The sequence below is a fragment of the Cyprinus carpio genome, chromosome B14, assembly GCF_018340385.1.
Source record: "Cyprinus carpio isolate SPL01 chromosome B14, ASM1834038v1, whole genome shotgun sequence".
Classification (NCBI taxonomy): domain Eukaryota; kingdom Metazoa; phylum Chordata; class Actinopteri; order Cypriniformes; family Cyprinidae; genus Cyprinus; species Cyprinus carpio.
The window spans coordinates 6230854-6255040 of record NC_056610.1 but is presented as its reverse complement, the minus strand read 5'-3'; the positions used below and the strand labels follow the sequence as shown (position 1 = coordinate 6255040).

The 24187-nt window shown below is 38.0% G+C and overlaps 1 protein-coding gene across 5 annotated transcripts; it reads left to right on the top strand.

Moving 5' to 3' along the window:
- Positions 1–733: 733 nt before the first annotated feature.
- LOC109101706 (SLAIN motif-containing protein-like) lies at positions 734–23927 on the top strand. Of its 5 annotated transcripts, none has more exons than XM_042737857.1 (9): positions 734–891; positions 1829–2332; positions 8809–8948; positions 10554–10673; positions 15559–15699; positions 17554–17829; positions 18258–18512; positions 22639–22921; positions 23175–23927. In XM_042737857.1, the coding sequence occupies exons 2-9, from the start codon at positions 1833–1835 to the stop codon at positions 23239–23241; spliced, it is 1782 nt and encodes a 593-aa protein (XP_042593791.1). In that variant the 5' UTR covers positions 734–891; positions 1829–1832; the 3' UTR covers positions 23242–23927. The 5 variants fall into 5 exon arrangements, with proteins under 5 accessions (XP_042593791.1, XP_018970656.1, XP_018970655.1 ...); XM_019115111.2 differs by having other exon boundaries at positions 735–891; positions 18372–18512; XM_019115110.2 differs by having other exon boundaries at positions 735–891; positions 18372–18512; positions 23172–23927.
- The last annotated feature ends 260 nt before the right edge of the window (positions 23928–24187 follow it).

Sequence of the window (24187 nt, the reverse complement as noted above, 5' to 3'; positions counted from 1 at the left end):
AGTCTCTTCTGACCTGCATTTATTTGATTCAAAGTATATTTCAGTTCAGAAAAAAAGGACAATTGGCAATATTTGTTATTCAGTTCACAAAGTTATACATATAGAGGTACTTCCTTTTATTTTGGACCTGTGAATGCAAATATTCTGTATGCACAGACCTACTACATGTGTCAGAAAGTGCTCTATATAACTACAGCTACATATAGCCTACAAACGTGTACCTTTAGAAAAGGTGACTTCTTTTGTCCTACCCTTTTTTCTCTCTCTCTCTCTGAGAGAGGACTCTGCATGAGATGCGGTGCATTTCTTGTTCTTGTCCCAAACTGATATCTCCTAAGATACCCGAGTAAGGTCATGTGAGAAAATGTAGCACAGTATTGTTGAGTTTATTGTTGCATAATTATTGTGCTGTTTCACATTCTATTAGAGAGGTAAGCAGCAGCCAGTACGCACTGTATACTGTGCAATATTCAAGCAACTGGTGCTCTAGTATTTTATTGTGAGCAAAATATTTATTTCGGTCTACTGTACAGCACGTGAACTGAAAACATCACCGCCGCTGAGGAAGTTTGTGTCGGGCCTCCATCTATTGGACAGAGCGCGTTACTGCAGTCTTCCGAGCGACGTCATCCAGCAGGCGGAGCTACATCTCCAAATATGGTCGGTGGCGTTACTGCAGTGGGCGGGGCTTCGCATCCGATTGGCTCAACTGGTGTCCATCACCACAAACGAGCTAACTAGCTGCACACACACCGCCAAAACACCGCGAATGAAGCATAGCGGCGAGAAACCCGCGGGGCACTTATTTAAATCTAGTTTTATTTTTTATTTATACATATATATATTTAAACATTAAATCGGTTATTTGCAGAAACCGGGACGGAAGGAGAGGTATGTCGATTATTGTGCGAGTACTAAGTTAACTGGAAACAGCTCAGCGTACACGCTACTATTGACACAGAAACATTATTAGCTTAATGTGGAAGCAAATAACGACACCCAACATTTCTGTGGTATTTAACACACTTTGGTTTAAGATATTAGCACTGTTTAATGTCTACAGACTAATTCACTTGATACAATTGTTTTTTTCTACAAGTATATCCTTGCTAGTCCAAACAAACCTCATTTGTTTGCTGCTTTGTTTATTTGTTTTGCTAACCTGTGCCTTTGCTGTTATGATCAACATTGACTAGCGCATGAAATGAATCTAATATAACCTAGTATGTCAGGTTTTGCTCTGTGTATCACTATTAACCTTCAAGTTTAAGTGATCTACATATAACCTTTCCCGAGCATCTCTACAATAACTATAAAAGGGTGAATGAAGAAAATGAGTTATTGAAATCAAATAATTTTGCGTCGTTTTTGAAAAGTTGAAAACGGTTTAAACTTAAACAGTACTTTTTGCAAAGTTTTTGTATTTAATAATTATTTTTAATTTATCAACTAGCCTATCCCTTATGAAAATGAACCATGGATTTATTGTAGTAAAAGTGTGGTTGTTTTTTTACATTGATTACTATTTGTATAACAACATTCTTATTATAAATAACATGGTTAAACTATGGTTAGTGCAGCAAAACCATGGTTAACATGCTTTATCTACAGTAACCATGTTTTTTTGGTTTAATTTGTAGTAAAACCATGGTTAATTTTTGTAAGGGACTAATACAAGATACTTAACTGGAGGTATTTGTAAATGTATTGGTGTACATAAAACAAGTCCTAGTAAGAAGCTTTGAGAAATGCACTTAGACGTTGTTTTTCTGTCTATTTTTGCACGCTCCTCTGCCTGACGCACACGTGAACCTCTGTGTCGTTACAGGAGAATGGTCGTCCCTGATGGTGGAAGTGTCCTCCAGCCAGCAGACGAGGTGATGTCCAGCTCGGAGCCGGAGTTCGGTCCCAGTCTGACCGCGGCGGAGCTGCAGGAGGTGCGTAAGCTGCAGGAGCTGGTGCGCCGTCTGGAGGTCCAGAATCAAGCCCTGCGCAACAGAGGCAGCAAACTCGTGCTGGGGGCCGCCGGCAACAGCGACCTCTCCACTAACATGAACACCCTGCACGGGGCCATGGACACTTCTCCTGGGAACCTGGCGGGCAGCAGCAGCAGTGAGGACATGTCTCCGCTGCCCGAGGCCTCGCGGCCGGAGGAGGACGGATTCTCAGGCTCCGGACAAACACTGGGATGCTTTGAGCCGAGTCTGTCTCCGGATCTCTGTGAGTCGGACACGCTGGGAGCGAGTGATGCGGGTACGGACCAGTCCGGCCTGGACGAGGTGGATGAGCTTGACTTAGAGATGTGCGCTCAGGCCGAGGATGAAGACAGTTGGTGGGTTTATTCATCTTTTTATTGTAATCTCACGTAGCTAGAGATGTAACGAGAGGGTTTAGAAGAGTGCTAAGGGAGTTATACAAATAAATATACGGATGAATTAAATATATGAATCTAACTCTGAAGATTCTGACTGTCTTCAGAAAAGATTCGATGGGATTTTGTTTTTATTTTCGCTTCATTTAATACCTAATAAAGTACTGTTCTTAATCACAACGCTGCTTTATCCACGGAGGTTACGGGAAACAGTTGTAATTCTGCTGCTTCGTCAGCGCCACCTGCTGTGGATTTACAGAGAGTCACACTCACACTCGGTCTGTGTGCAGTTTCTGTCTGCACTAAAAATGGACTGAATGTGCATGTCCTGCTGTAAATTCTGACCGGTTGATGAAAAACAAGCTTATGTGGATTCTACACATTTACACAATTCAGATAAGCTATCAAGAATTATTTATGGAGCAGATAAAATACATAATTTATTAATCAATTATCATTTTGTCTTAACACTTTTCTTTAGTTAAAGGCTGAAATGTGAGGTTTACCATTTTATGAAACTTTTTGAAGCTTTATTTGAACATTTTGAACATGTTATATGGTGGATTAGTCCCGCCTTCTAAATGAAAGAGTCAGTCGCTGATTGGTAAAGTCATCGCGTCACCGCAGCAGCCGTTAGAAGCTGCGGTTCCCGTAGAAACCTGAGGCTAGACCAGACAGTGCATGTGCAGTCTTAAGCACATTTGCCGGTCTAGCCTGAAAAATAAGCTTTTTTAATGATATTTGAGCATAAGAAAGAACATTCATGGGGCAGTTCATTTCAGATTTTGTTGCTGATTTGAAATATGTAATGTAATCACAAGTTCTGCCAGCAGTTTTGAGAGTTCAGGATTCTTTCAGACGAATCAAGACGGAGTTATATTAAAAACTGTCTTTGATCTTTCAAGCTTTTTAATGCCACTCAGCGGGTGCTGCAGTGCTTCAGTCCAAAAGAAGTGAAATAAAAAGTGCCCATCCATTAAAAAAAAGTGTCTCACACTGCTCCGGGGGGTGAAGAAAGTCCTCCTGTAGCGAATCGATGCATTTTTGTAAGAAAAATAACCATATTCAAAACTTAATAATCAATTTAATCTAGCTTGTGCTCACTGTTGTAAACGGAAGCAGTTCCTGGCGGATGACGTATGAGTTCAGCGATGCGCATTTTTCTTACAAAATGCATTGATTTGCTACAGGAGGCCTTTCTTCACCCCCCGGAGCAATGTGAGACACTTTATTAAGGATGGGCGCTTTTTATGTAACTTCTTTTGGACTGAAGCACTGCAGCACCCGCTGAGTGGCATTAAACCGTTTGAAAGATCAAAGACAATTTTTAATATAACTCTGCCTGGATTCTTCTGAAAGAAGAAAGACACATACACCTAGGATGACTTGAGGGTGAGTAATTTATGGACTAACTTTCATTTGTGGGTGAATTAACCCTTTGAAGGATCAGTTCGCTTCAAGAATAAAAATCTCCTGATAATTCACTCACCTACATGTCATCCAGGATCTTCAAGTCTGTCTTCCTTCAGTTGAAAAGAAAGTAAGTTTTTAAGGAAAACATTCCAGAATTTTTCTGCATTTTTCTCTGGACTTCAATGGTGCTCAACAGGCTGAAGATCCAAATTGCAGTTTCAGTGCAGCTTCAAAGAGCAATACACGATCCCTGCTGAGGAATAAGGGTCTTATTAGAGTTGGGCGATGCCTAACAAATTGGCATTGTCAGCTTAACATTGTGGTGTCTTAACATGACATCGTCTATCGACACAACCCTAGGTCTTATCTAGCAAAACGATTGGCCATTAAAAAACTAAACAAACATTTATAAACTTAACCACAACCCATCTTGCACTAGCTCTGTGACGTGCCGTTGTGACTGGACATATTGTGTAAACACATTGGAAAGGTCACACACGGTAAAAAGTTTGGGTGGGGCGAAATAATCCATCTGATTTTCTCCTCCAACTTCAAAATCGTTCTACATTGTTGTTTTAGCTTTACTGTAAAGGGCGTTTGACTTTCTTTGCTCGTTCGCTTTGTAGACACTGGGTCGATACTTCCTCCTACGTCACGTCACTGCATAAAGTTTGAGGTCGAGCTAGCGCAAGATGAACATATCATAAAAAAATATCTAATTAGGGGTTTTTTTTTTGGTTTTTTTTTTTAAGAAAATGGCCATATTTTCACTAGATAAGACCCTTATTCCTCAGCTGGGATCGTGTAGAGCTCTTTGAAGCTGCAGTGAAACTTCAGATCTTCAACCCGTCGAGCACCACTGAAGTCCACTATATGGAGAAAAATCCTAGAATGTTTTCCTCAAAAACTTTAATTTCTTTTTGACTGGCGAAAGAAAGGCATGAACATCTTGGATGACGTAGGTGAGTAAATCTTTATTCTGGAAGTGAACTAACCCTGTAAGGCTGCAGAACACTACACGACTTTTAAAATAGGAACACATTTTAAATCACTAGGCATCATGCACTTGCACACTTAAGAATGGTTACAGATGAAAGCTGAGCATCGTACACTAAATGACTGAGGGGCACACACACTGCCAGTAATTCAGGTCATTCCCAGAACTACAAAGTCACACAGAAACATGCTTCGTTGCTACATGCATGACAAATAAAAACAATGGTTTAAAATCAGCTCAAAATAGAAAGCGGAGTCTGTTCAGTTAATACACAACACAGTTTTCTGTGAAATCTGTCAACTCGTATCTGAAGACTGGCTCTGACTTTCAGCATCAACACGTCCGGACTGCAAATCTGTACAAATCTCGTGTAATGTATTCCATCCGAAATGATTAGTTCACCCAAAAATGAAAATGAAGTCGTCATTTATTCACCCTGTTGTGTTTTAATTTTAGTATCACTTATACCTTTTACTAGGCTTTCACTCATACGACTTGTGTTCTGGGGTTTGGTGAAAAACAAACCTAAATTGAACACCGTATTGAACAGAAATCCTGACCTGGACTGTTAGTGTTATGTGAGCCACTGTGCCATAATGAGACTCTGTTAGCACAGCAGTTCACTCCGGCTTGCCCTGCATGGGACGTCCAGTGGCATCTCTCAAATCAGAGTGGAAGCCCGTTAGAGCTGGAGGCGTTCTTCTCTCGGTTCAGTGCAAAGAGAAATCCACTTTGTGGAAATGAAGGATTTCTAAATCTAACCCTAACCAGAAGTCAGAAAGAGCTTTATTACAAAGTATGTTGTTTACACGCAAAGGAATTTGGGTAACACTTTATTTTAAGGTTTCCTTTTTTACACGTTACATGCACTTACTATTATAATAACAATTAATTATGCGTAATTACATGCAAGTAACCCTAAACCAAACCCTGTTACTTGTTTTTTATTTTATAATAAGAATGAATTTTGCGTTTTTAAATGTGTTTATGAATACAAAGGGTGATCTTATTGTTAGTATACTTTAATAAATGTAATTATTAGGCTGTAGGCTTAGTTCATTCTGCATTGATTTGTTTAATTATTACAGAATTTCCAAAAGGGATTAATAATAACAAGCTGCTAATCTCTGTAATGCAGCTTTAATTTTCATCAGAATAATCCAGCCAGTGATCCTGCAGCGGTCAGCGATTAGCCGCTTCATATGTCTGTATCTGTAGCGTGAGGTTAATGGAGCTCTGGGTGTGTTTGGCGAGGCGGTAAGCAGCTTTTGGTGGATTTAAGCTTCATGTGATACTGCTCATTCTGAATGCTGAAAGGAGAGGGTTGTTATGAACCCGATGGTGACCAGGGCAGTTTTTAATAGGATCTGTTATATAAAGCTGTGGAGTGGTGTTTTGTTTGGGATGCTGCTGACATTGTCTCTCATATTTATTGAATGTGAGGTACGTAATGTAAATATAAATGCCGGGAGGGCTGTCAAAATGGCTGAAAAACTAATTTTGTGCTTAAATAAATATTATCAATATTTGAGTTATTTTCAAATTTAAAAGGCATAATTTCTGTTAGCTTCTGAGGCCACAAGAGGGCGCATAGAGCAAAATATTACTAATGCAGGTTTCTTCAAAGAAATTAAATAATACAACTAGCTTTTAAAAAAAAAGTGCATAATGTTTAAAATAATTTTTGTAACCCACATATAATTAAGTTGCTTAATTAAAACAGCATCACGTGTGTATGTATGTATAGTTTAATATAAAGTAGGGCTGTGTGATATTGAAGAAAAATGCGATATGTGATACGTTGTAAAAAAAAAATGCGATATTCGATATGCAATATGATATCGCTTAAAGTGTTTAAAATGTATTTCAATTATATTTTAAAATATTTTAAGAAAATTATATAACCAGTTTGTTTCTCATTTTTTCTTGGAAAAGAAAGAATCGCTATAACTTCTCAAAGTGACCAGCAGTATTTTAGCAGTAAATAAAAAGTAATGTCACAAATCAGAAAATGTCAATAAAAAAAAAGGCACTAATTTTATATCATTGTAACTTTTCTATCCATACACTTTAAGTGCTTCTTCATATATCACAGCAAAAACTATGGTCTGAGAAAGTTCAAACATGATTAAAGACAAGTGAACAGTCGGTAAAAAAATAAAAAAGGAATTTACAATTTACAAGCGTAGATAAAATAAACAATAGTATTCAGGTACAGAAATTTAATGCTTAAGTGTAAAATAACACTGCATTGTGTTCACTGTATGAATAAAATTTTGATTAATCTTTGTTATAGCTGTTTTGTTGTTTGATTAACATTAGCGACATATTCAGCAGCACGTATTTATAGTCTGCTGTCCTTTTAAATCGACCGCTCGGATCCATTATAATGATACACATCCGATTTCTTTCTCCGCTGTTTACATTCATTTAAAACATAACCGACTGCGTTTACGAGAATGATCATCGAGACAGGTACTGTTGACATAATTCTGTGTGTATGTGTCTGTAGGAGGAGATGCGTAACGAAAGACGAATCAACTCCGTGTTCACACGCCGTCTGAAACGTGTCTCTGTGTGTGTGTGTGTGCGCTTTGCATGTGTGCAGCAGAACTGAACAGACGCTGTGCGAGAAGCGGCTTGTGCGTGCTCTTCAGGTGTGAGTCAGACAGCAAAAGAGTTGTCTTCTGCAATTCTTTGCACTTAATAACTCTTTTTAACGTCAAGCAATTCTCTGCTATATGCGTCAAACTAAAACTTTGACCTTTTACAATGTTTTGATTTAAGTAGCCTATTAATAAAATGATTCAGACATCGCACGCCCTTGCGATATGCATATTGCAATATTTACAATTGCGATATTTCAGTAATTTCGATATATCGTGCAGTCCTATACAAAGGACCGAAAACCAGTCACAAAGAGTACCTTTTTTTTATTTAAAAACATGAGATGCAGTGGGTTGGGGAAAAACCGCCATAAAGTCTCGACATTTTTTTTTTAAGTTGAACTTGCATTCATTTTACATAACTTTCTAATGCTGATAATGCTGCCTGACGCACACCTAAAATTCTATGTGAATGTGGATTTTTATTTTAAATTTGACGAATATTTTAAATTCTATTTTTATTTTTCTGACAGCCCTAAATGCTGGTAAGATGTTCGCAGAGACTGTTAAACACTGAAGATGCCTGTCTATAGGTTTAGTCAGTCTGTCCCTTCTGTTAAGGCGGCATAAAATCTCTAGTGTTATTATTATTATTATTATTATTTTTTTTGTTTTTATTTTTTTTTTTTTTTTTTTTATTATTATTATTATTATTATCTGTTTGACTGGAGGAGTGTTTGGGAAACCTGTTGATAAACAGTCATTAGTTTTGCTTTTCCATTTGATGATCATGCTAGTGGTCCAGAATTAAATATGCAGAAGTGCCGTCTTGTCTTGTTTTCATGCTTTCTGACTTAATGGCATTGAAAGAGACGTATAATACTTTAAATGCTGACAGTCTTTAAAATGAGTGAGCGCTCCAGTCTCTTCTTTCAAATAGGATCAGGAATCATTAGCCAATGTTATTTTCTTTCTAAAGGAAAGTAATGTTTGTTGTGTCTGTCTTAGAGAGAGCGGGCTCCATCAGAGCAGCATTTATTGACAAGGCAGCTCATAATGGATGGATGCTTCAAGCGTTTGTTCCAGTAAACACTGTTCATCCCACAAAGAAGACCGTTTGATTCCCCTTCTATTTACATTTGAGCAGCAGTCATGTAGAGGAACAGGAAGTTCAGGTGTGCTGTTTTTATGGGTAGAACGTTGGTGTAAGTCTTGGTGATGAAACACTGCAGACACCAGAAGCACTTTCTTCAGGAGTCCAGCGTCATGTGGAGCTCTATAACACCTTACTGAGAGACATGCTGTAAATGCACAATCTCAAACAACACAATATAATAACGTAATAGTATTTACAGTATTTACAGTATTTACATGACTGATTTCAGTGACAGGTTCTGTGTGTCTTTATTTCCTCTCTTTAGGTTGTACGTTTCACCAAAGAAGCAGGTTGCGGCTGAACTGGGGCCTGAATCGCCGCTCAAATGGTGTCGAAAAGTTCTCGATCATCCCAGTCCAGAGACGGAGGTCGCCTGCCGGACGCTCATCAACCGGCTAGACCAAAGTAGGGAAACTTTACGAGATTTGTGAATACATTCAGGTGCAATAGAAACAGTATTTTATGATGTAACTGATGTTTATTGTATGCACATGGATACAGAATGACTGAATGATTTAGATTTATAGTACAGGTCAAAAGTTTGGAAACATTACTATTTTTAATGTTTTTGAAAGAAGTTTCTTCTGCTCATCAAGCCTGCATTTATTTGATCAAAAATACAGAAAAAAACAGTAATATTGTGAAATATTATTACAGCTTAAAATAATAGTTTTCTATTTGAATATACTTTAAAAAAAATAATTTATTCCTGTGATGCAAAGCTGAATTTTCAGCATCATTACTCCAGCCTTCAGTGTCACATGTAACATCCAGTCTATCACATGATCATTTAGAAATCATTCTAATATTCTGATTTATTATGAGTGTTGGAAACAGTTCTGCTGTCTAATATATTTGATGAATAAAAGGTTAAAAGAACTGCATTTATTCAAAATAAAAAAAAAATTCTAATAATATATATTCTAATAATATATTTTCTTTACTATCACTTTTTATCAATTTAACACATCCTTGCTGAATAAAAGTATTGATTTTATTTAAAAAAAAAGGAAAAAAAAAACTACTGACCCCAAATTACTGACCAGTAGTGTATATTGTTATTACAAAATATTTATATTTTAAAAACATAGCTTCTTTTTTTTTTTTTTTTTTTTTTTTCAAAGTATCATTTAAGTATCACATGTTCTGAAAAAATATTAAGCAGCAGAACTGTTTCCAACTTTGATAATGAATCATCATATTAGAATGATTTCTAAAGGATCATGTGATAATGATCCTAAAAATTCAGCTTTGCATCAAAGAAATAAATTATAATTTAAAGTATAACACATTTAAAAACAATTATTTTAAATTGTAATAATATATCACAATATTAAATTTTTTTCTGTATTTTTGATCAAATAAATGCAGGCTTGATGAGCAGAAGAAACTTCTTTCAAAAACATTAAAAATAGTAATGTTTCCAAACTTTTGACCTGTACTGTAAGTCAGAGCGCTTTAACACCTCGCTGAACTACAGAAGCATTTATAAAATACCATTACTGGATCATTTCTTGCTGAAAGTATCAGAATGCGTATTTGTTTAGTCGACATTATTGCGTTTCTTTCTCTGTTGTGATATTTGCTCTGTCAAGTCTTTGAAGTCTACTGCTGACTGTTAATGATGTTCACTGTTCATCAAATAGAAATGTGTGCATGTGAAAAGCCAAATGGAGGATTAGTTCACCAACGCACTCGTCGTTTGCTCACCCTCTTGTTCATGTCACATTCTTTCTTCTGTGGGACACTTTTATGGTATTTGTTATACTTGTATGTTTTAAATTGTTCTTGGCATGAAAATAGCGTAAGATACTAACATGGCATTCAGTAAAGACCTATACTACTGCTACTCTTCTGTGGAACATAAAAGAAGCTATTCTGAAGAAATGTCAAAAACTAAATACTGAGACGTTTTTCAAAACCTCTTTTGTGTTTCACAGGAGAAAGTGAAGGTGATGGGAGTTTTGAACAATGTGTTGTTTGATATTGTTTGATTGTTGTGTTTTGTAGCGTCTAGATGGAAGAACGTGTACAGTAGTCCATCTCAGTCCAGTGAGGCTGGCGTCTCGTCCTCGTCTGCTGGGTACCTCAAATCAACTAACAAAACACTACTAACCTCTGACAGCTCAGGTATGGCATTAACCCCATCCACTGTGCATCACACACACACACACACACACACACACACACACACACACACACTGGTGTGGACCGAGCGGCTGTGACTGTACGTGTTCAGGACACAAAGCAGATGACTAGGGCTGGGTATTCGATTCGATTTTTGGTTCGATTCTCTATTTTTTTTTTGATTCTTGGTTCGATTATATTTCTTTTTTTTTTTATGTTATTTTTAGTTTATGAATTGTAATCATCAGTTTACAAATGGTGAATTTATAAAAAGAAATTAAGAGGCACAGGCTTGTATTTTAAACTTTTTCTTTTATGTTTATAGGGCCATATAAAATGTTCTTCTTAAGTTTTCTGGTAATCAGATGAAGGCATAAAACAATTAAATTTATCCTAATCAAATGAAAAACCCTTTTATTTTTTGGCAAACAGTGCTGCACAACAGAGGTTTACTGTTAAAATTAAAAAGAAAACAAATGTGATTATTCCTTTAAAAATAAAGATTTATTAATATTTATTAGTAGTAGCAGCAGTAGTAGCACTGTTGTTAGACTGCTAAATAGTACTATATCTCTGACAGTTTCTTCCCGTTTAAACTAAACTTTTATTTTGACGGGTTGCCGTGAGGAGCTTGCAGCTGCTGTGTATGTGATATGACGGTAGTTTTGTCAGATTTAACAGTAAAATGCTAATGAAGTGACTCTCAAAGCAGCTGGGGATGAAATTTGTGTGTTCATATCATCATAGTGAGACGACAGAGACTGAAAACACCGCGAGCGTCGTCCGCGCTTGTGTAAAAAAAACTGTTTTCATTCATTCATTGTGGAAATTATGGCACCTTATGCGTGATGCCAAATGCTTCCACAGATTTGCAGTGTAACTATATAATTTTACCTGAGCATTGCAAATCATATTGCTTTGTTCTTGGTTCTTGCCAACAGTATCTCCGGCATGATAAGCACTGAATAGCCGCGTTTCCACTGTCTGGGGAAAAGCGGGCGTGCTAGTGCGTGCCAGGGCCTGTCGCGTTTCCACTGTCACTTCCGGCGCTTGATCGTGCCTCGTCGGGGCTTCCTCGGGGCCAACGGCCAGGGTTTTCTGGCCCGACGAAAACGTTGGGCCAAAGCGGGCCAGCTGGGGCTAGAGGAGTGGTTATGAACAAAGGCGGAGTTTCTCCGCGTCTGGAGAGTGTCAGCGCCGTTCATATCAGAACGATAACAGCTTTAACATCAACATTAAACACTTTTAAAAATAAGTTGAGCTCAAAACTCACTTTCAATCAGAAGCGTGTGTTTGAAATAACTTGATCCGATGTGGATTATAATCATCATATGAGGCAGAAATATTTATAAGCGATGCAAAAGACTCCACGCTAGGCATTAAAGTAACATGGTAAACATGATAAATGCTACCACTTGAAGAAATCAGACGTCAGCTTCTTATTCTCTATCACAATCGTGTATTTATTTAGTTACATATTTTATCTGTCATAATTCTCGTCTCGAGAGTTTAGCTCCGCGTAGCCTATGTCATTAAAATATAATAATGGTTTATGTTCGGGAGCTTTTATCAAAATATAGAAATGATAATTCTTTCTAAATGTGATGTATGTGACTACAAATAAACAGAACTGACTCGACTGAATAAGCAGGATATATATATATCATGCTTTATTTCTGTGTGACTAATTTTTAAATCCTGATAAATTAATTATGATCAATGTATCATGTTTTTTATTTTATAGTAGATGCATTTGGATTTTTAAAAAAATAACAAAGCATGCAAACAAGCTGCAGCTTTTATCGTGTTCGTTTTGTGATCGCGCTAGTTCCAGTGACTTATTTTTCATTAGTTTTCTGATAACTTCTCTTTGTTGGTGAATGATGGGGTTGTGTGACGTGTTCCTGAGAGGCGTGTAAAGGGCGGGTTTTAGTGACGCTGTAGTGAGTGCTACAGGTCCGAGGCTGTTAGCCCCGCCTTGACCGTTTTAAGCACTGGCCCGGCAGTGGAAAAGCGGCTATTGTGACAGGCTTTCTGTTGTAATGTCGCGCAGGTAAATAAGAGCGTGACATCTGGTGGAGAAGACTAATGAAGATTCACATTAATCAGATCTTCTTTTAAATGTTTGCAGAAATAAATATCGGAAAAGATCGATTCGCGACTTTTGAGAATTGATATCGCATCGACGTCATTTAAAAAGACAATTAAGTGAAAAATCTATTTTTTGCCCAGCCCTACAGAAGACAGGATCAGATTTCATGCATGAGGTGCCTGGCAAACATTTCTGGCTGGCACACTTCTCTGGCGTTGTCTTCATCTGTGTGTTTTTGTGTGTTTAAAAACCTGTTTGGTGTGCAGTGTGTGCTGAAGTCACGAGTAACTACATCCGCTTTTGGATGTTTGTAATAACCTCTACAGATGAAATGGTTTTGCTGCTCATCTGATGTTTTAAACCACAATAATGTTCAAAGAATTGAACTAGGGCTGCAACTAATGATTATTATGATAACTGGTTAATCAATCTATTTAATCAATTAATATTTGCCATATTTGTTCTGCATTCATTCAAAATATTTACACTTATTTTACATCCTGCCCAGTGTTTGCACTTTTAACAATATACAAATATAAAAACACAGTTATTGTTTCTTCAGTATGTGGACTGTCAGGGTTCCCACGGGTCCTTGAAATCCTTGAAAGTTTGTGAATCTAAAACAAATACATTTCAAGGCCCTGGAAAGTTTTTCAAAATAAACATACATAGATACAGGTCCTTGAAAGTGCTTGAATTTATTTTGTGCAAGATGTTTTCTTGAAAAATTCCATATTGCAGGGCAACAACTCCATAAATGCAGTTATGCCCTAAACCGCAAGATATTAGGGTAAAAAATGCCCCTGTATGAGTTTGTCTCATATTTATATCATATGATAAGCGATATCACACGAGCAGCGAGAGCAATATCAGAGCAGTGCTGTTTCTGTCCTGAATATCACGAGTTTAAATGTGATTTTAAACAACAGTTCAGTATATAAGAAGTTAATATTGTTATATTTTAAACACAATATTATGTTTTTGCTCAGTTTTGCAGAAAACTTTACCTTTAAATTCATAGCAGCATTGTTTCTTATTTAGAGTATAATTTTTTTTGTAGTGATAATATTTATGTTTATTATTATGTCTTTTGTTTTATTTTTGTAGTGATAAAATTTAATTCTGTTATTATTTATTTTGTTCTGAATGACTTGCTTTGTTTTGTGGAACATAAAAGAAGGTATTTTGAAGACTGTTGGTAACAAAGCTGTTTTGATTTCCAGTGACTTTCATTGTATGAACAAAATACTGAGATGTTTCTCAAAGGATCTTCTTTTATGTTCCATAGTTTATGTTTGGCCGTTGTAGCCTAAATGTTTACGTGTTATAAATTTTATGTTGAATCAGATCAAATATTTTGGAAGCTACAATTTGTAATGTCTACTTGATACCTTCTCATTTAACACGAAAATAGCTTTAAATAATCTTTTGTTTATTTTCACAGTCAAATTTATTTTGCGATTAATTGCTGTTTAAATTAATTAATCGAAACATCATGTAATTAATTAGATTAAAAAAATGTTATCGACTGACAGCCCTAGTTCTAGTTACGTGAGCCTAAGCTCTTTCCAATAAAATCCATGCAAAAGTTGATATCAGATCATTTTAGAGTACAGTATAGGAGGTACCGAATATTCTTCAGTTTTATGCAAAACAGAAATACTAGAATATCAGATCTCTGTCATATAGCCAAAAATAAATGGAAAAAAAGAAAAAAAAGCTTTTTTGCATAGTTGTGAAAACTGTAACAGTGTATCTTACAAGGTAACACAATGTAACCTTGCTCTCACTTGAAATGTGTTCCCACATTAGGTCCTTGAATTTGAGGGTATTGGACCTGGAGAGTCCTTGAAAGGTCCTTGAATTTGAAGTTAACCAAGCTGTGGGAACCCTGACTACATTAATTGGAAATTTTTTTTTTTTTGTTTTTAATGTTTTTTTTTTTATTCTGATTAATTTTGTCTGTAGAAATGTGTTATTCACCAATTTAAAGTTACGTGACTGGCATTTCTGTGCACTGTGTGCAGACGCAATTAATCAATAATCACATTTGTTGACAGTTTTTTTTAGGTAACACTTTATTTTAAGGTGTCCTTGTTACGCATGTTGCATGTGATTACTATTTTAATTAGGGATGCACCGATACCATTTTTTCAGAACTGATCCAATCTGATACCAAAAATTCAGAGTATCGGCCGATGATTTTATAAAATCTAAACATTTAGTGAAATAACATTTATTTAGTGGGGAAAAAATAAAAGTTAAGAAGCGTTGGACTAAATCTGGTAATATGTTCCATTGCTCTTTGACTGTAATGGGGTAATTAAAATAGCCTTTTTACTCAATTAGTCTGCTTTTTTATTATTTTTATTTTTAGTTTAGTAAATTAAACTTCTGCTTTAAAAGCATTATTTTTGTTTTTAGATTGCAATGTTAGAATGTAAAGTGATTTTAACCCTTTTCTTACACAAAATATATGCCTACATGGTTACATTCACTTTTGTTTGTTTAATCCAAATACAAAATACTGAGATATATACTGTATACCGCAAATCAGCCAAAAAATACTGAGATATGAATTTTAGCTCATATCGCTCAGCCCTAATTACATGCAAGTAGCCCTAAGCAAACCCTAATCCTAACTCTAACCATATAGTGAGAACATGTAGCAAATTAACATTACTCAGTACTTAAATATATAATCACACTGTAACAAGCACACCTTAAAATACAGTGTAACCTCTCTTTATGGTCATCAGTTTTGCTGTTGTTGAGTGTGTGTTCTGTTGTTCACAGGTTACACTGGCGTCCCCTCGGCTCTCAGCTCACAGTCGTCTGTCGACAGCGAGTTAAGCACCTCGGATGACTCCATCTCCATGGGCTACAAGCTTCAGGACCTGACTGATGTCCAGATAATGGCTCGTCTGCAGGAGGAGAGTGAGTATTGTTCACCTGACACGAATCCAGACCGCGAGAGGTTTTACTGCTCACGCCAAATGCAAATAAATGTGGCATGTGGACATGCTTTCTGTTCTTGAATGTCCTTTGTTTGTTTTAAACTCTGCTTCAACAGCAAGATCTGACAGTGGTTCAGGCAAACTGTAGACTGCTGTTATTTGTGTATTGTGTGTTGAGTCTGTTGTGTAACTATTAAAAAAAGCTCAGAAGTTTCATTATTTGACAAACATTGCGTTTGTAAGGCCCGTACTGTTTGACCAGGCATTTCCTGATGTACAAAATAAAACCCTGCCTGACATTCTTCCTGTTGAATATCAATTTTTGCTCAAACACCTCACATTTAGAAAGTGCTGTTTAATATTAAGGATGAAAGACAGTAGCTTCAAGGAAAATTGTCAAAAATGACACCTCTCTGAGTTTCCTGAAGCCAGCACACTGGTATGCCTTGCATCTTTAATGCACCGCTCTGTTGCTTAGCTGTGGTCATCCTGTCACCATTGTAACTGCCCTGTCAATCATGCTGTGTCAGTCCTTATTGGAGAGAAATGAAGAGGCACGTTGATCTGCCAGTTGCATGTCTTTCATGCTGACACTCCTCGTGTGTTTGCATAATGACCGAGCGGCCACCGCCCGCGGTCTCTCTTGAAGCCAACACGGAAGTGACTAAAACTGTAATTCATCGACTGGCTGCAGAAGGGAGTCAGTCCCATAGACTCCTCATGTTAAAATGACCAACTTTACAGCAGCAAAAAAAACATGTTTACAGCCTGGTTCAAAAATGATTTTGGTCTACTGTATATATATAATTTTGCCCTTCATGACAACTGTGAGGGGGGTGAATTTTTTTTTTTTTATAACTCATCCGATTAAATTATATTAAGCCTTAAAGTTCTGCATAATTAAGGGCGTGGTCATTTGAGTGACAGGTGGATTCCGCTGTTGAGAATGCCATTGCGCTAGGTGGGCGTGGCTTCAGCAACCAGCTCCCGCCTTTTTGCCCATTTTCGATTATCCGGGAGAGTCTCGCGGTGACGCGCTGTCAAGATGATGACGGCCCGCTCTGCACACTTTGAGCTTCAGAAACGCTCTTCAGGAGTCTACGGGTGACGTCACGGACACTACGTCCATGTTTTATACAGTCTATGATAATGACACATTTAAAAGTTAACAACCAAACGTATCTACATAAAAGGTCAGTGTTATGTTGCAGATTAAATACATTGCAGGTAACACTGAATATATATTTTTTTTCGTTAGGTTACAAATGCCTTTATCGAACCTCTATAATTAACTGTTGGTCTTGCATATCTGCCATGTTTGTTTTTACTTATTTATTATTATTTTTTATTTATTTGTGTTTGTAGTTTGAAAATGAATCATCCTCCAAAGCACAGTGGGCATAATACAATTTGGGACACACTAATTCTAATTTTGAATACTATTTAGGATGGATAGTATGTGAATTGGAACACAGCATTAGTCTTCTCTCACTAATTGGACTTAAAATTTGTAGATTTTCATAGATATATCTATATTTTTTTTTCTGTAACACCTTTTTTTTTTTTTTTTTTTTTTTTTTTTTTTTTGAGCCTTCGAGCTGTGTCCATCAAACTGTGCACTAGGGATCTCATGATAAATGTAATTATTCCAGCTGCAGTGAGAAAAGGCTATAAACGATCCTTCTCTAGCCTGTTAGCCGGGACTCAATCGTTATGTTTACAGAAGTGACATGATGATGCTGCAGCATGCTCGAATTTCCCGTAAATTTCTACCAGTACCACTCAAACAAGAAAACATTATTATTATTATAAGATAACAGTTGTGATTTTTCAGGTCTCCGGCAGGACTACGCCTCTACCTCGGCCTCGCGCCGCAGCTCCTCGGCCTCCCTGCAGTCTCTGCGTCGAAGCACCAACAGCGACCAGGAGCTGGACTCCTACAGTCAGGAGGACGAGGAGGACGAGTGCTGCTCTCTGCCGCAGCGGCTCCAGCGCTACTCTCCCTCGCCCCACGGCTCGCCCCGCTGCCTGTCGCCCAGCACACTGGCCGAGTACAGCCGCCCACGCATGTCCCGCCGCTCGCTGCAGGGCCCGGGGCCCAAGAGTGAGGGTAGGCCCCTGTCCATCACACATGAAATCAAACAAATTACTTGTTCAACAGAACTGATTGTGATGCTGACTGATGAACTAAGTAATGGAGGCACTGATCATCCAGTGACAGTAATGCTGTGTTGTAGAACAAAGAATTATAATGTGAAGGGATCATGCAAATCTTTACATTATGTTTCTGAAGTTAGCTAATGACATTTTTTGCTCTAAAACATTCAAATGTGTGACCCTGGACCACAAAACCAGCCCCCTGTCACTTTTTTATGAGCCGCACTGATCCAATTTATTGTTAAGCCCCGTTTACACCAAGAACAGCGATCGGTCTCACCACATCAACGATTAGATTGAATTTGAAAGAAGAGATGTTCAGAAGTCATGAAGGCTCTGAAACAAAAACACTGCCCGTTTAATTCAGGATGAACCTTATAGGTGGACCCTGCGTAATAGCGACCCCTTTAATGCTGACTGCACTCATCTGGAGAGGAGAGGACTCTGCATGCGAGTGTTGTGAGTGTGTAAAGCAGGCCGTGTGTGTGGTTTCAGAGGAGCTCAGGCACAGCATGCCTAACCTGACCCCGCGCAGCAGCCTGCAGTCTCTGGAGGCGCTCAGAAACAGCCGCAGCATGGAGGCTAACCTACAGAGCTCAGCCAGCCGCTCGTCCCGTCTGCCCCAGTCCCCCACAGGTTGGTACCCCGCTCCTTTACCTCTCTTCAGTACTCAGAACCAAGATGATGTGTCTTTAAAGGGATAGGTCACCCAAAAGTGAAAATTCTGTCATTAATTACTCGCCTTCATGTCGTTCCAAACCCGTAAGACCTTCATGTTCGGAAAACAAAATTAGATATTTTTGATGAAATCCGAGAGCTCTCTGATCCTCCGATATCTTAACTTGTGTTCTGAAGATGAACAAAGGACTTACGGGTTTGGGAACGACTTGAGGGTGAGTAACTAATGACAGAATTTTAATTTTTGGGTGAACTATCCCTTTAACACACTCTCTTTTAAAATCACCAGCGTCCACAACCCCGTGCACAGGTGTGTGTGTGTGTGTGTGTGTGTGTGTGTGTGATCACTCCTTCACTCTGAACCATTGTTGAACTGACAATACACTGCTGGGTCAGTTTCTCCTCCCGTCCCATCCTCTCTCTCTCTCTCTCTCTCTCTCTCTCACGCCGTTAGGCTGTTCCTAAAACCTGTAGAACTGATAGTTTGAGCCGCTCTATCATGTCTTTAATGGAGCCTGCAGCGAAGATGGATTATTGTAGGCTAGCTCACAAGTTAGTGTCACTGTTACTCAAGCCGTGTGCAGCCGGACATTCAGATTGACAGCAGAAGATCTGGACTCGATCGCAGCTTTCACTGGCTTAAGAGGCTTCTGACAGACATGTCACAGCCAATCACAGTTTTGTTCATGTCCCTACAATAACAGACCCACAATAACGTTGTCTTCAGTCGTCAAGAGTCTGTGCCGTGAAATTCACATACTTCTGAAAATCAGAAAGAGTCAGTCGGTACTGCATTACTATAATATTAAAGGTTAAAATGAGCTGATTTATATACAAATACTTAAATTACACTCAGTGAAATTTTGTATAATAGTAACCATTACATAATTATTAGGTCTGGTGATTTAACACGTTCATTAGATTAATTAATTACCATATAAAATAAGGTCTGCTCTCTATATCTCTCGCGGTACTTTGATGTCATGCACCGATCGGTCTGATGGTGATGATCCGCTTCAAGACAAATGATTCAATGGACCATTCAAAAGAACCATTTACTTCACTCCTGAATGAATCGAATGAACGAATAAATGACTGAACGACTTAATGATTAAGACATTTACCACCACCTACTGGTGGAGTATCATTTCATTAAAAAATATATATTTTCCATAAAATTAATAAAATTAATTATTCAAAGTATAGTTCATCCACCCAAAAATGACAATTTAGTCATCGTTTAAAAAAAGAGTATATGTAATAAATTTTATCAAACAAAATATTTCTTGCTTCAGCTACTTTTTGTAATGTCTGTTTGATGCTTTACACAACAATGACTTTAAATGATCTTTCGGGAGTAATTTCTCAGCCAAATTTGATGTGCGATTAATTTGCGATTAATTAATCTAAAAAAATTTAATCGCTTACCAGCCGTAATGATTTTATTTCTACTCCAATTCGTTTAAACATTTAAATGGTGGCCGTCATAAAAACATGATGGATTTATTCAAACAAACATTGAAGAACAGTAAAAATTATAGTTAATATATTAAATGGTGCATATATTTAGCAAAATGTTCCTATGTAGAGAGTTAATTTCTCTATCTGACTAACAAGTTTTTTTTTTATGTTTTTTTTTTTTTTCTGAAGTAAATGTGACGTTTCATATATTGTTTACAAGTTATTACAATGTCTTTCCGCGGTTGAAACACTGATTGAGCGTTTACATGAGACAGGATACGGATTTCAGCAAGTTGTAGTCTGTCTTTTATCATATCTTCAGATATTCATTCATGTTTATTTTGTGCTGTAACTGCATGAAAGCGGTGGAGATGATCAGTTCACGTGCACCTGAGGCAATACACTGATCTTTCGCTCCACATTAATTAGCACCAAAACACCATTTATTGTTTGAATACTGTAATAAAATGGTAAGAATGTGAAATCTGAGACCCTTTCATATCAAAAGTAACAAATCATAAAGCTTTGCGAATTAAATGTGCTACAATGTTCCGTTTGTTAACTGTGAACACGCTAGACTAATCGATTCTTGGGATTTAAGAATCAATAGTTCTGTAAAAATGAGAATCTATTAATATCAAGAAATCAATCATTTTTACCCAGTGCTATTCACAAATGAGCACAACTTTGATGTACTTTGAAGCCTAAGTACAATTGCCAGAAATAAAAATGCTAAATGCAGGCTATAAAAGAACACCAGAGTCACATGACTTCAGTGTCACCAGCATTAAGACCTAAGTATACGTCTTTTATTTTTTTGTGTGTACACGTAGCCTTTCAAAGTATAGTCCATTTGAGGTTAGGGTAGTCGACACACGTGCTCTAGAAAGCGTCGTCTTTCTCCAGCGTCTGCTCTGTTTTTGTCCAGACATTATAACCGATGAAAATATACTCATTTAAACTATAGTTGTGGCTCTCTCATAACTCTTACACAAGCGTTTGTCAATGCACAGTCATCTGTTGTTGTCTTTTGATTCATTTTCTAATGTGAAATATCGTCCCGGACCAGTGCTGCCCCTTGTGGAACAACTGATTAGTGCAAAACCAAAGCAATGCGCATGTGTGACCTGTGCATACAAACTACGCACAGTTACAAAACTGGGATGGTGCGCATACAGAATGCACATACTTATTCTGGTGATGAAATTCATGTATGCGTAAAAGCAGACGTATACTTTGGCCTTTAAACTCCTAAAAGTGGACTAGTGAGTTAATGAGACCTGTTTGGTGTTAAGACGTTTAATGTCCCTTCAAACCTCTGTTATCCCAGTAAGCAACAGCCTTTTTCAAGGCAAGTAAAAGCTTTAAAAAAAAAAAATCACAAGGGGGATTTACTGGTGTATGTCATAAAATAAAATGAGCTTGAGTTCACAGACCATGATTTAAACATTTAACCAAAAGCCCAATTAAAAAAAGCCATTGACTTGGAAGCAGATGTGCTAAAATGCTAAACTCCTTTCCATATTTTTGCCTTCAAAATGACATCATCCCTGTGGCACTCAATAACAGAGGTGTAGTTTGATTTCATCTCTGTTACTAATAGTTATGTGACGTGAAAGTGGGTTAGTTTCAGCCTACAGCTCGTGTCCTGTGGGAGCTTGGTTTTGAACCAAACAAGAGTGCCATTGCAGTGTTATTGTGCACAATATTAGGCTCTGATCTTTCAGTGCAATCCTAAGAGGAGTCTTTCATCCTGCTCTTCTCTCTGGATATCCTGGGGCTGCTGTGTGTTATCACGTTTCCTAGCCTGATTGAGTGCGGAGAATAAGATCTTTTACACACACCAGTCTCTCCTGGAGGTCGCCCAAGGTTTTTCTCAGGGAATGACTTCTTCAGTCACTCGCTTTGAGACCGTTTCCTTGGCCAGAAGCTTGTTCATCAGATGGCATCCAGCTTTTCTTGAGTATTTCACCACAAACTAGACATCTTTCAGATCCTCGTCAAAAGTGAGGAACAGATCAGGGTTTATTAGGGGAAAAACTGATGTGAAATGTTCTTGTGAACGCCAACTGAAGAAAACTTTTTACAAACTTTCTGCGCTCATACCAGTAAATTAAAATTAGTCAACATTATTGAAATAGACATGCACAGAATCGTGTTAAATACGCATTTATTAAAGGCACAAATCATATTAACTGCTTTGTCATAATTGCATTACTGAATTAGATCAGTATGTTTGTGAATTCCTGGAATCTCTCTCTCTCTCGGTTTTCTTGCCCAGCGCTGTACTTCTGAACCATTAGGGATTTTTGTGGGTGTTCTGCAGATTGTTGCTCTTCAATTTAAGATGACTGTAAAAAAGGGATGCATTCAGAAACATTTTTTTATGCATAAGGACGTTTTCGAAATCATTTGTAGGAGCATTTTGGAAACACATTTAGAATCGTTCTGCACTGGGCAGAATAAAGTCTAGTGATTCTGAATCGGTTTCTTGGATTTTTGTCAGTGTGAAAGTCTCTCACACTTTTTGTAAAATTTAAACTGTTGGGTAAAATGCATCGTCTTGTGTATTTTCAGTTGCTGTGGATTTGACAGGAGTGTTTGTGATTGGCTGCTCTTGTAGGTGCATCATCTGTGAGGATGAGGGCTGATGGCCAGTCCCCTCTCTATCTGCGCGCTCCCATGAAAGCCCCGAGCTCCGTCAGCTCTGTGTCTGCGCTGCGACAGCAGGCCAAAGGGCCAGCGAGTGCCCAGGGAGGGCTGAGGAGGGTGCAGTCGCCCGGCCCCAACAATAGGGCGTCATACTCCGGCTCCAGGACCGCTGCTGTCGCCCGGCAAACGCCAGGAAGAGGCTCGACGCCCGCTTCACCTTCGTCCAGAGGCAGACTTCCACAGCCGCCCAGGAGGTGAGTCACGATCAGCGACGGAACTCGCTCATTAACCACCACAGTCTGATGAACTAGCTAGTCACTGTTTCCTGAACACGGTCGCATCTCCGTCGTTTGAACCACATTAGTTCAACAACATTGACTAATGACGTCATAACCTCTGCTATTTAACCGATTAGACATCTGTTTCGGGAAACGCTCCCCAGATACACTGCATTCGTAGCAATCGAGAAAGCTCTGTGTAACTGAGGTTACCTTTTCTCCGTAGCAGATCACTGGGGATGACCAAACCGTGTGCTCCCATCGCTGATGAAGCCTGGAAAGATGGCTGTTACTGAAGCAGCTGATTCCACAAAAGACACGGCAGAGAGAAAAATCAACACAGAGTCCCTAAAACTGGAGCTTCTTTAATGAGAGGAACGATGGATCGGACACAGTTTGCGTTCAAAGACTACAACAAATTGTAATACTTGCTTGATTTTCAGATATCAATATACTTTTATTTTCATGAGAAAGGTGAAGTATGAAAAAAGAACTTGAATAATGAAAGGTTTGATGTCCTGTAATACTTGTTTTTGTGAAACAATGTGTGGAATTTCATTCCTAAATGCTGTGGAGTAACCTGATGTTGATTTTTGCATGTTTATCTATTTTTAGAAATGAAGGATATGTGATTTTTATTTGAAAAAAAGTGTGAATTTTTAATTTGATGAAAGAATTGTTGTATTCTGTAAAGCAAGAAATGTGTTTTGTATCGTCAAGACAAACACAGTAATAGTTTCCACAAAAAATTGTTACTTTTTTTTTTATGGACATCACAGCAATGCTTCACGGTGCATTACTACTGCAACACTGATCCTGAACTCAGAGTGCTTGAAGTTTCTACACTTGCATTCCATCTAGAAGTTTGATGCCTGTATAGTCTAGGTTTAAATATGCACTAAGACAGTAAAATTAGAAATATATGAGTATGCAATGATAATGGAGTGCCTCAGAAAATCAATAAATCGATTTCAGCAATAAACCCAACAGAAGAGACTTCTTATTCACTCCAGGGAACCTGCTTAATTATGTTATCAGAAGTAGCCAGAATAGATCTGCAGTGCATGTGTTTTGTCTGAACGTGTAGATTGTATTCGTACAGCAGAACGCTAATTGCACTGTAACTTGTTTCGGAAGACAGCGCAATGTTTGTTATTGTATGAGGTGACGTAAAAGCGTGCCGCGCGTTCGCTCTGCCCCTCCCTCTGCCGTTGCCAACGAGCATTCTGATTGGCTGAGGCT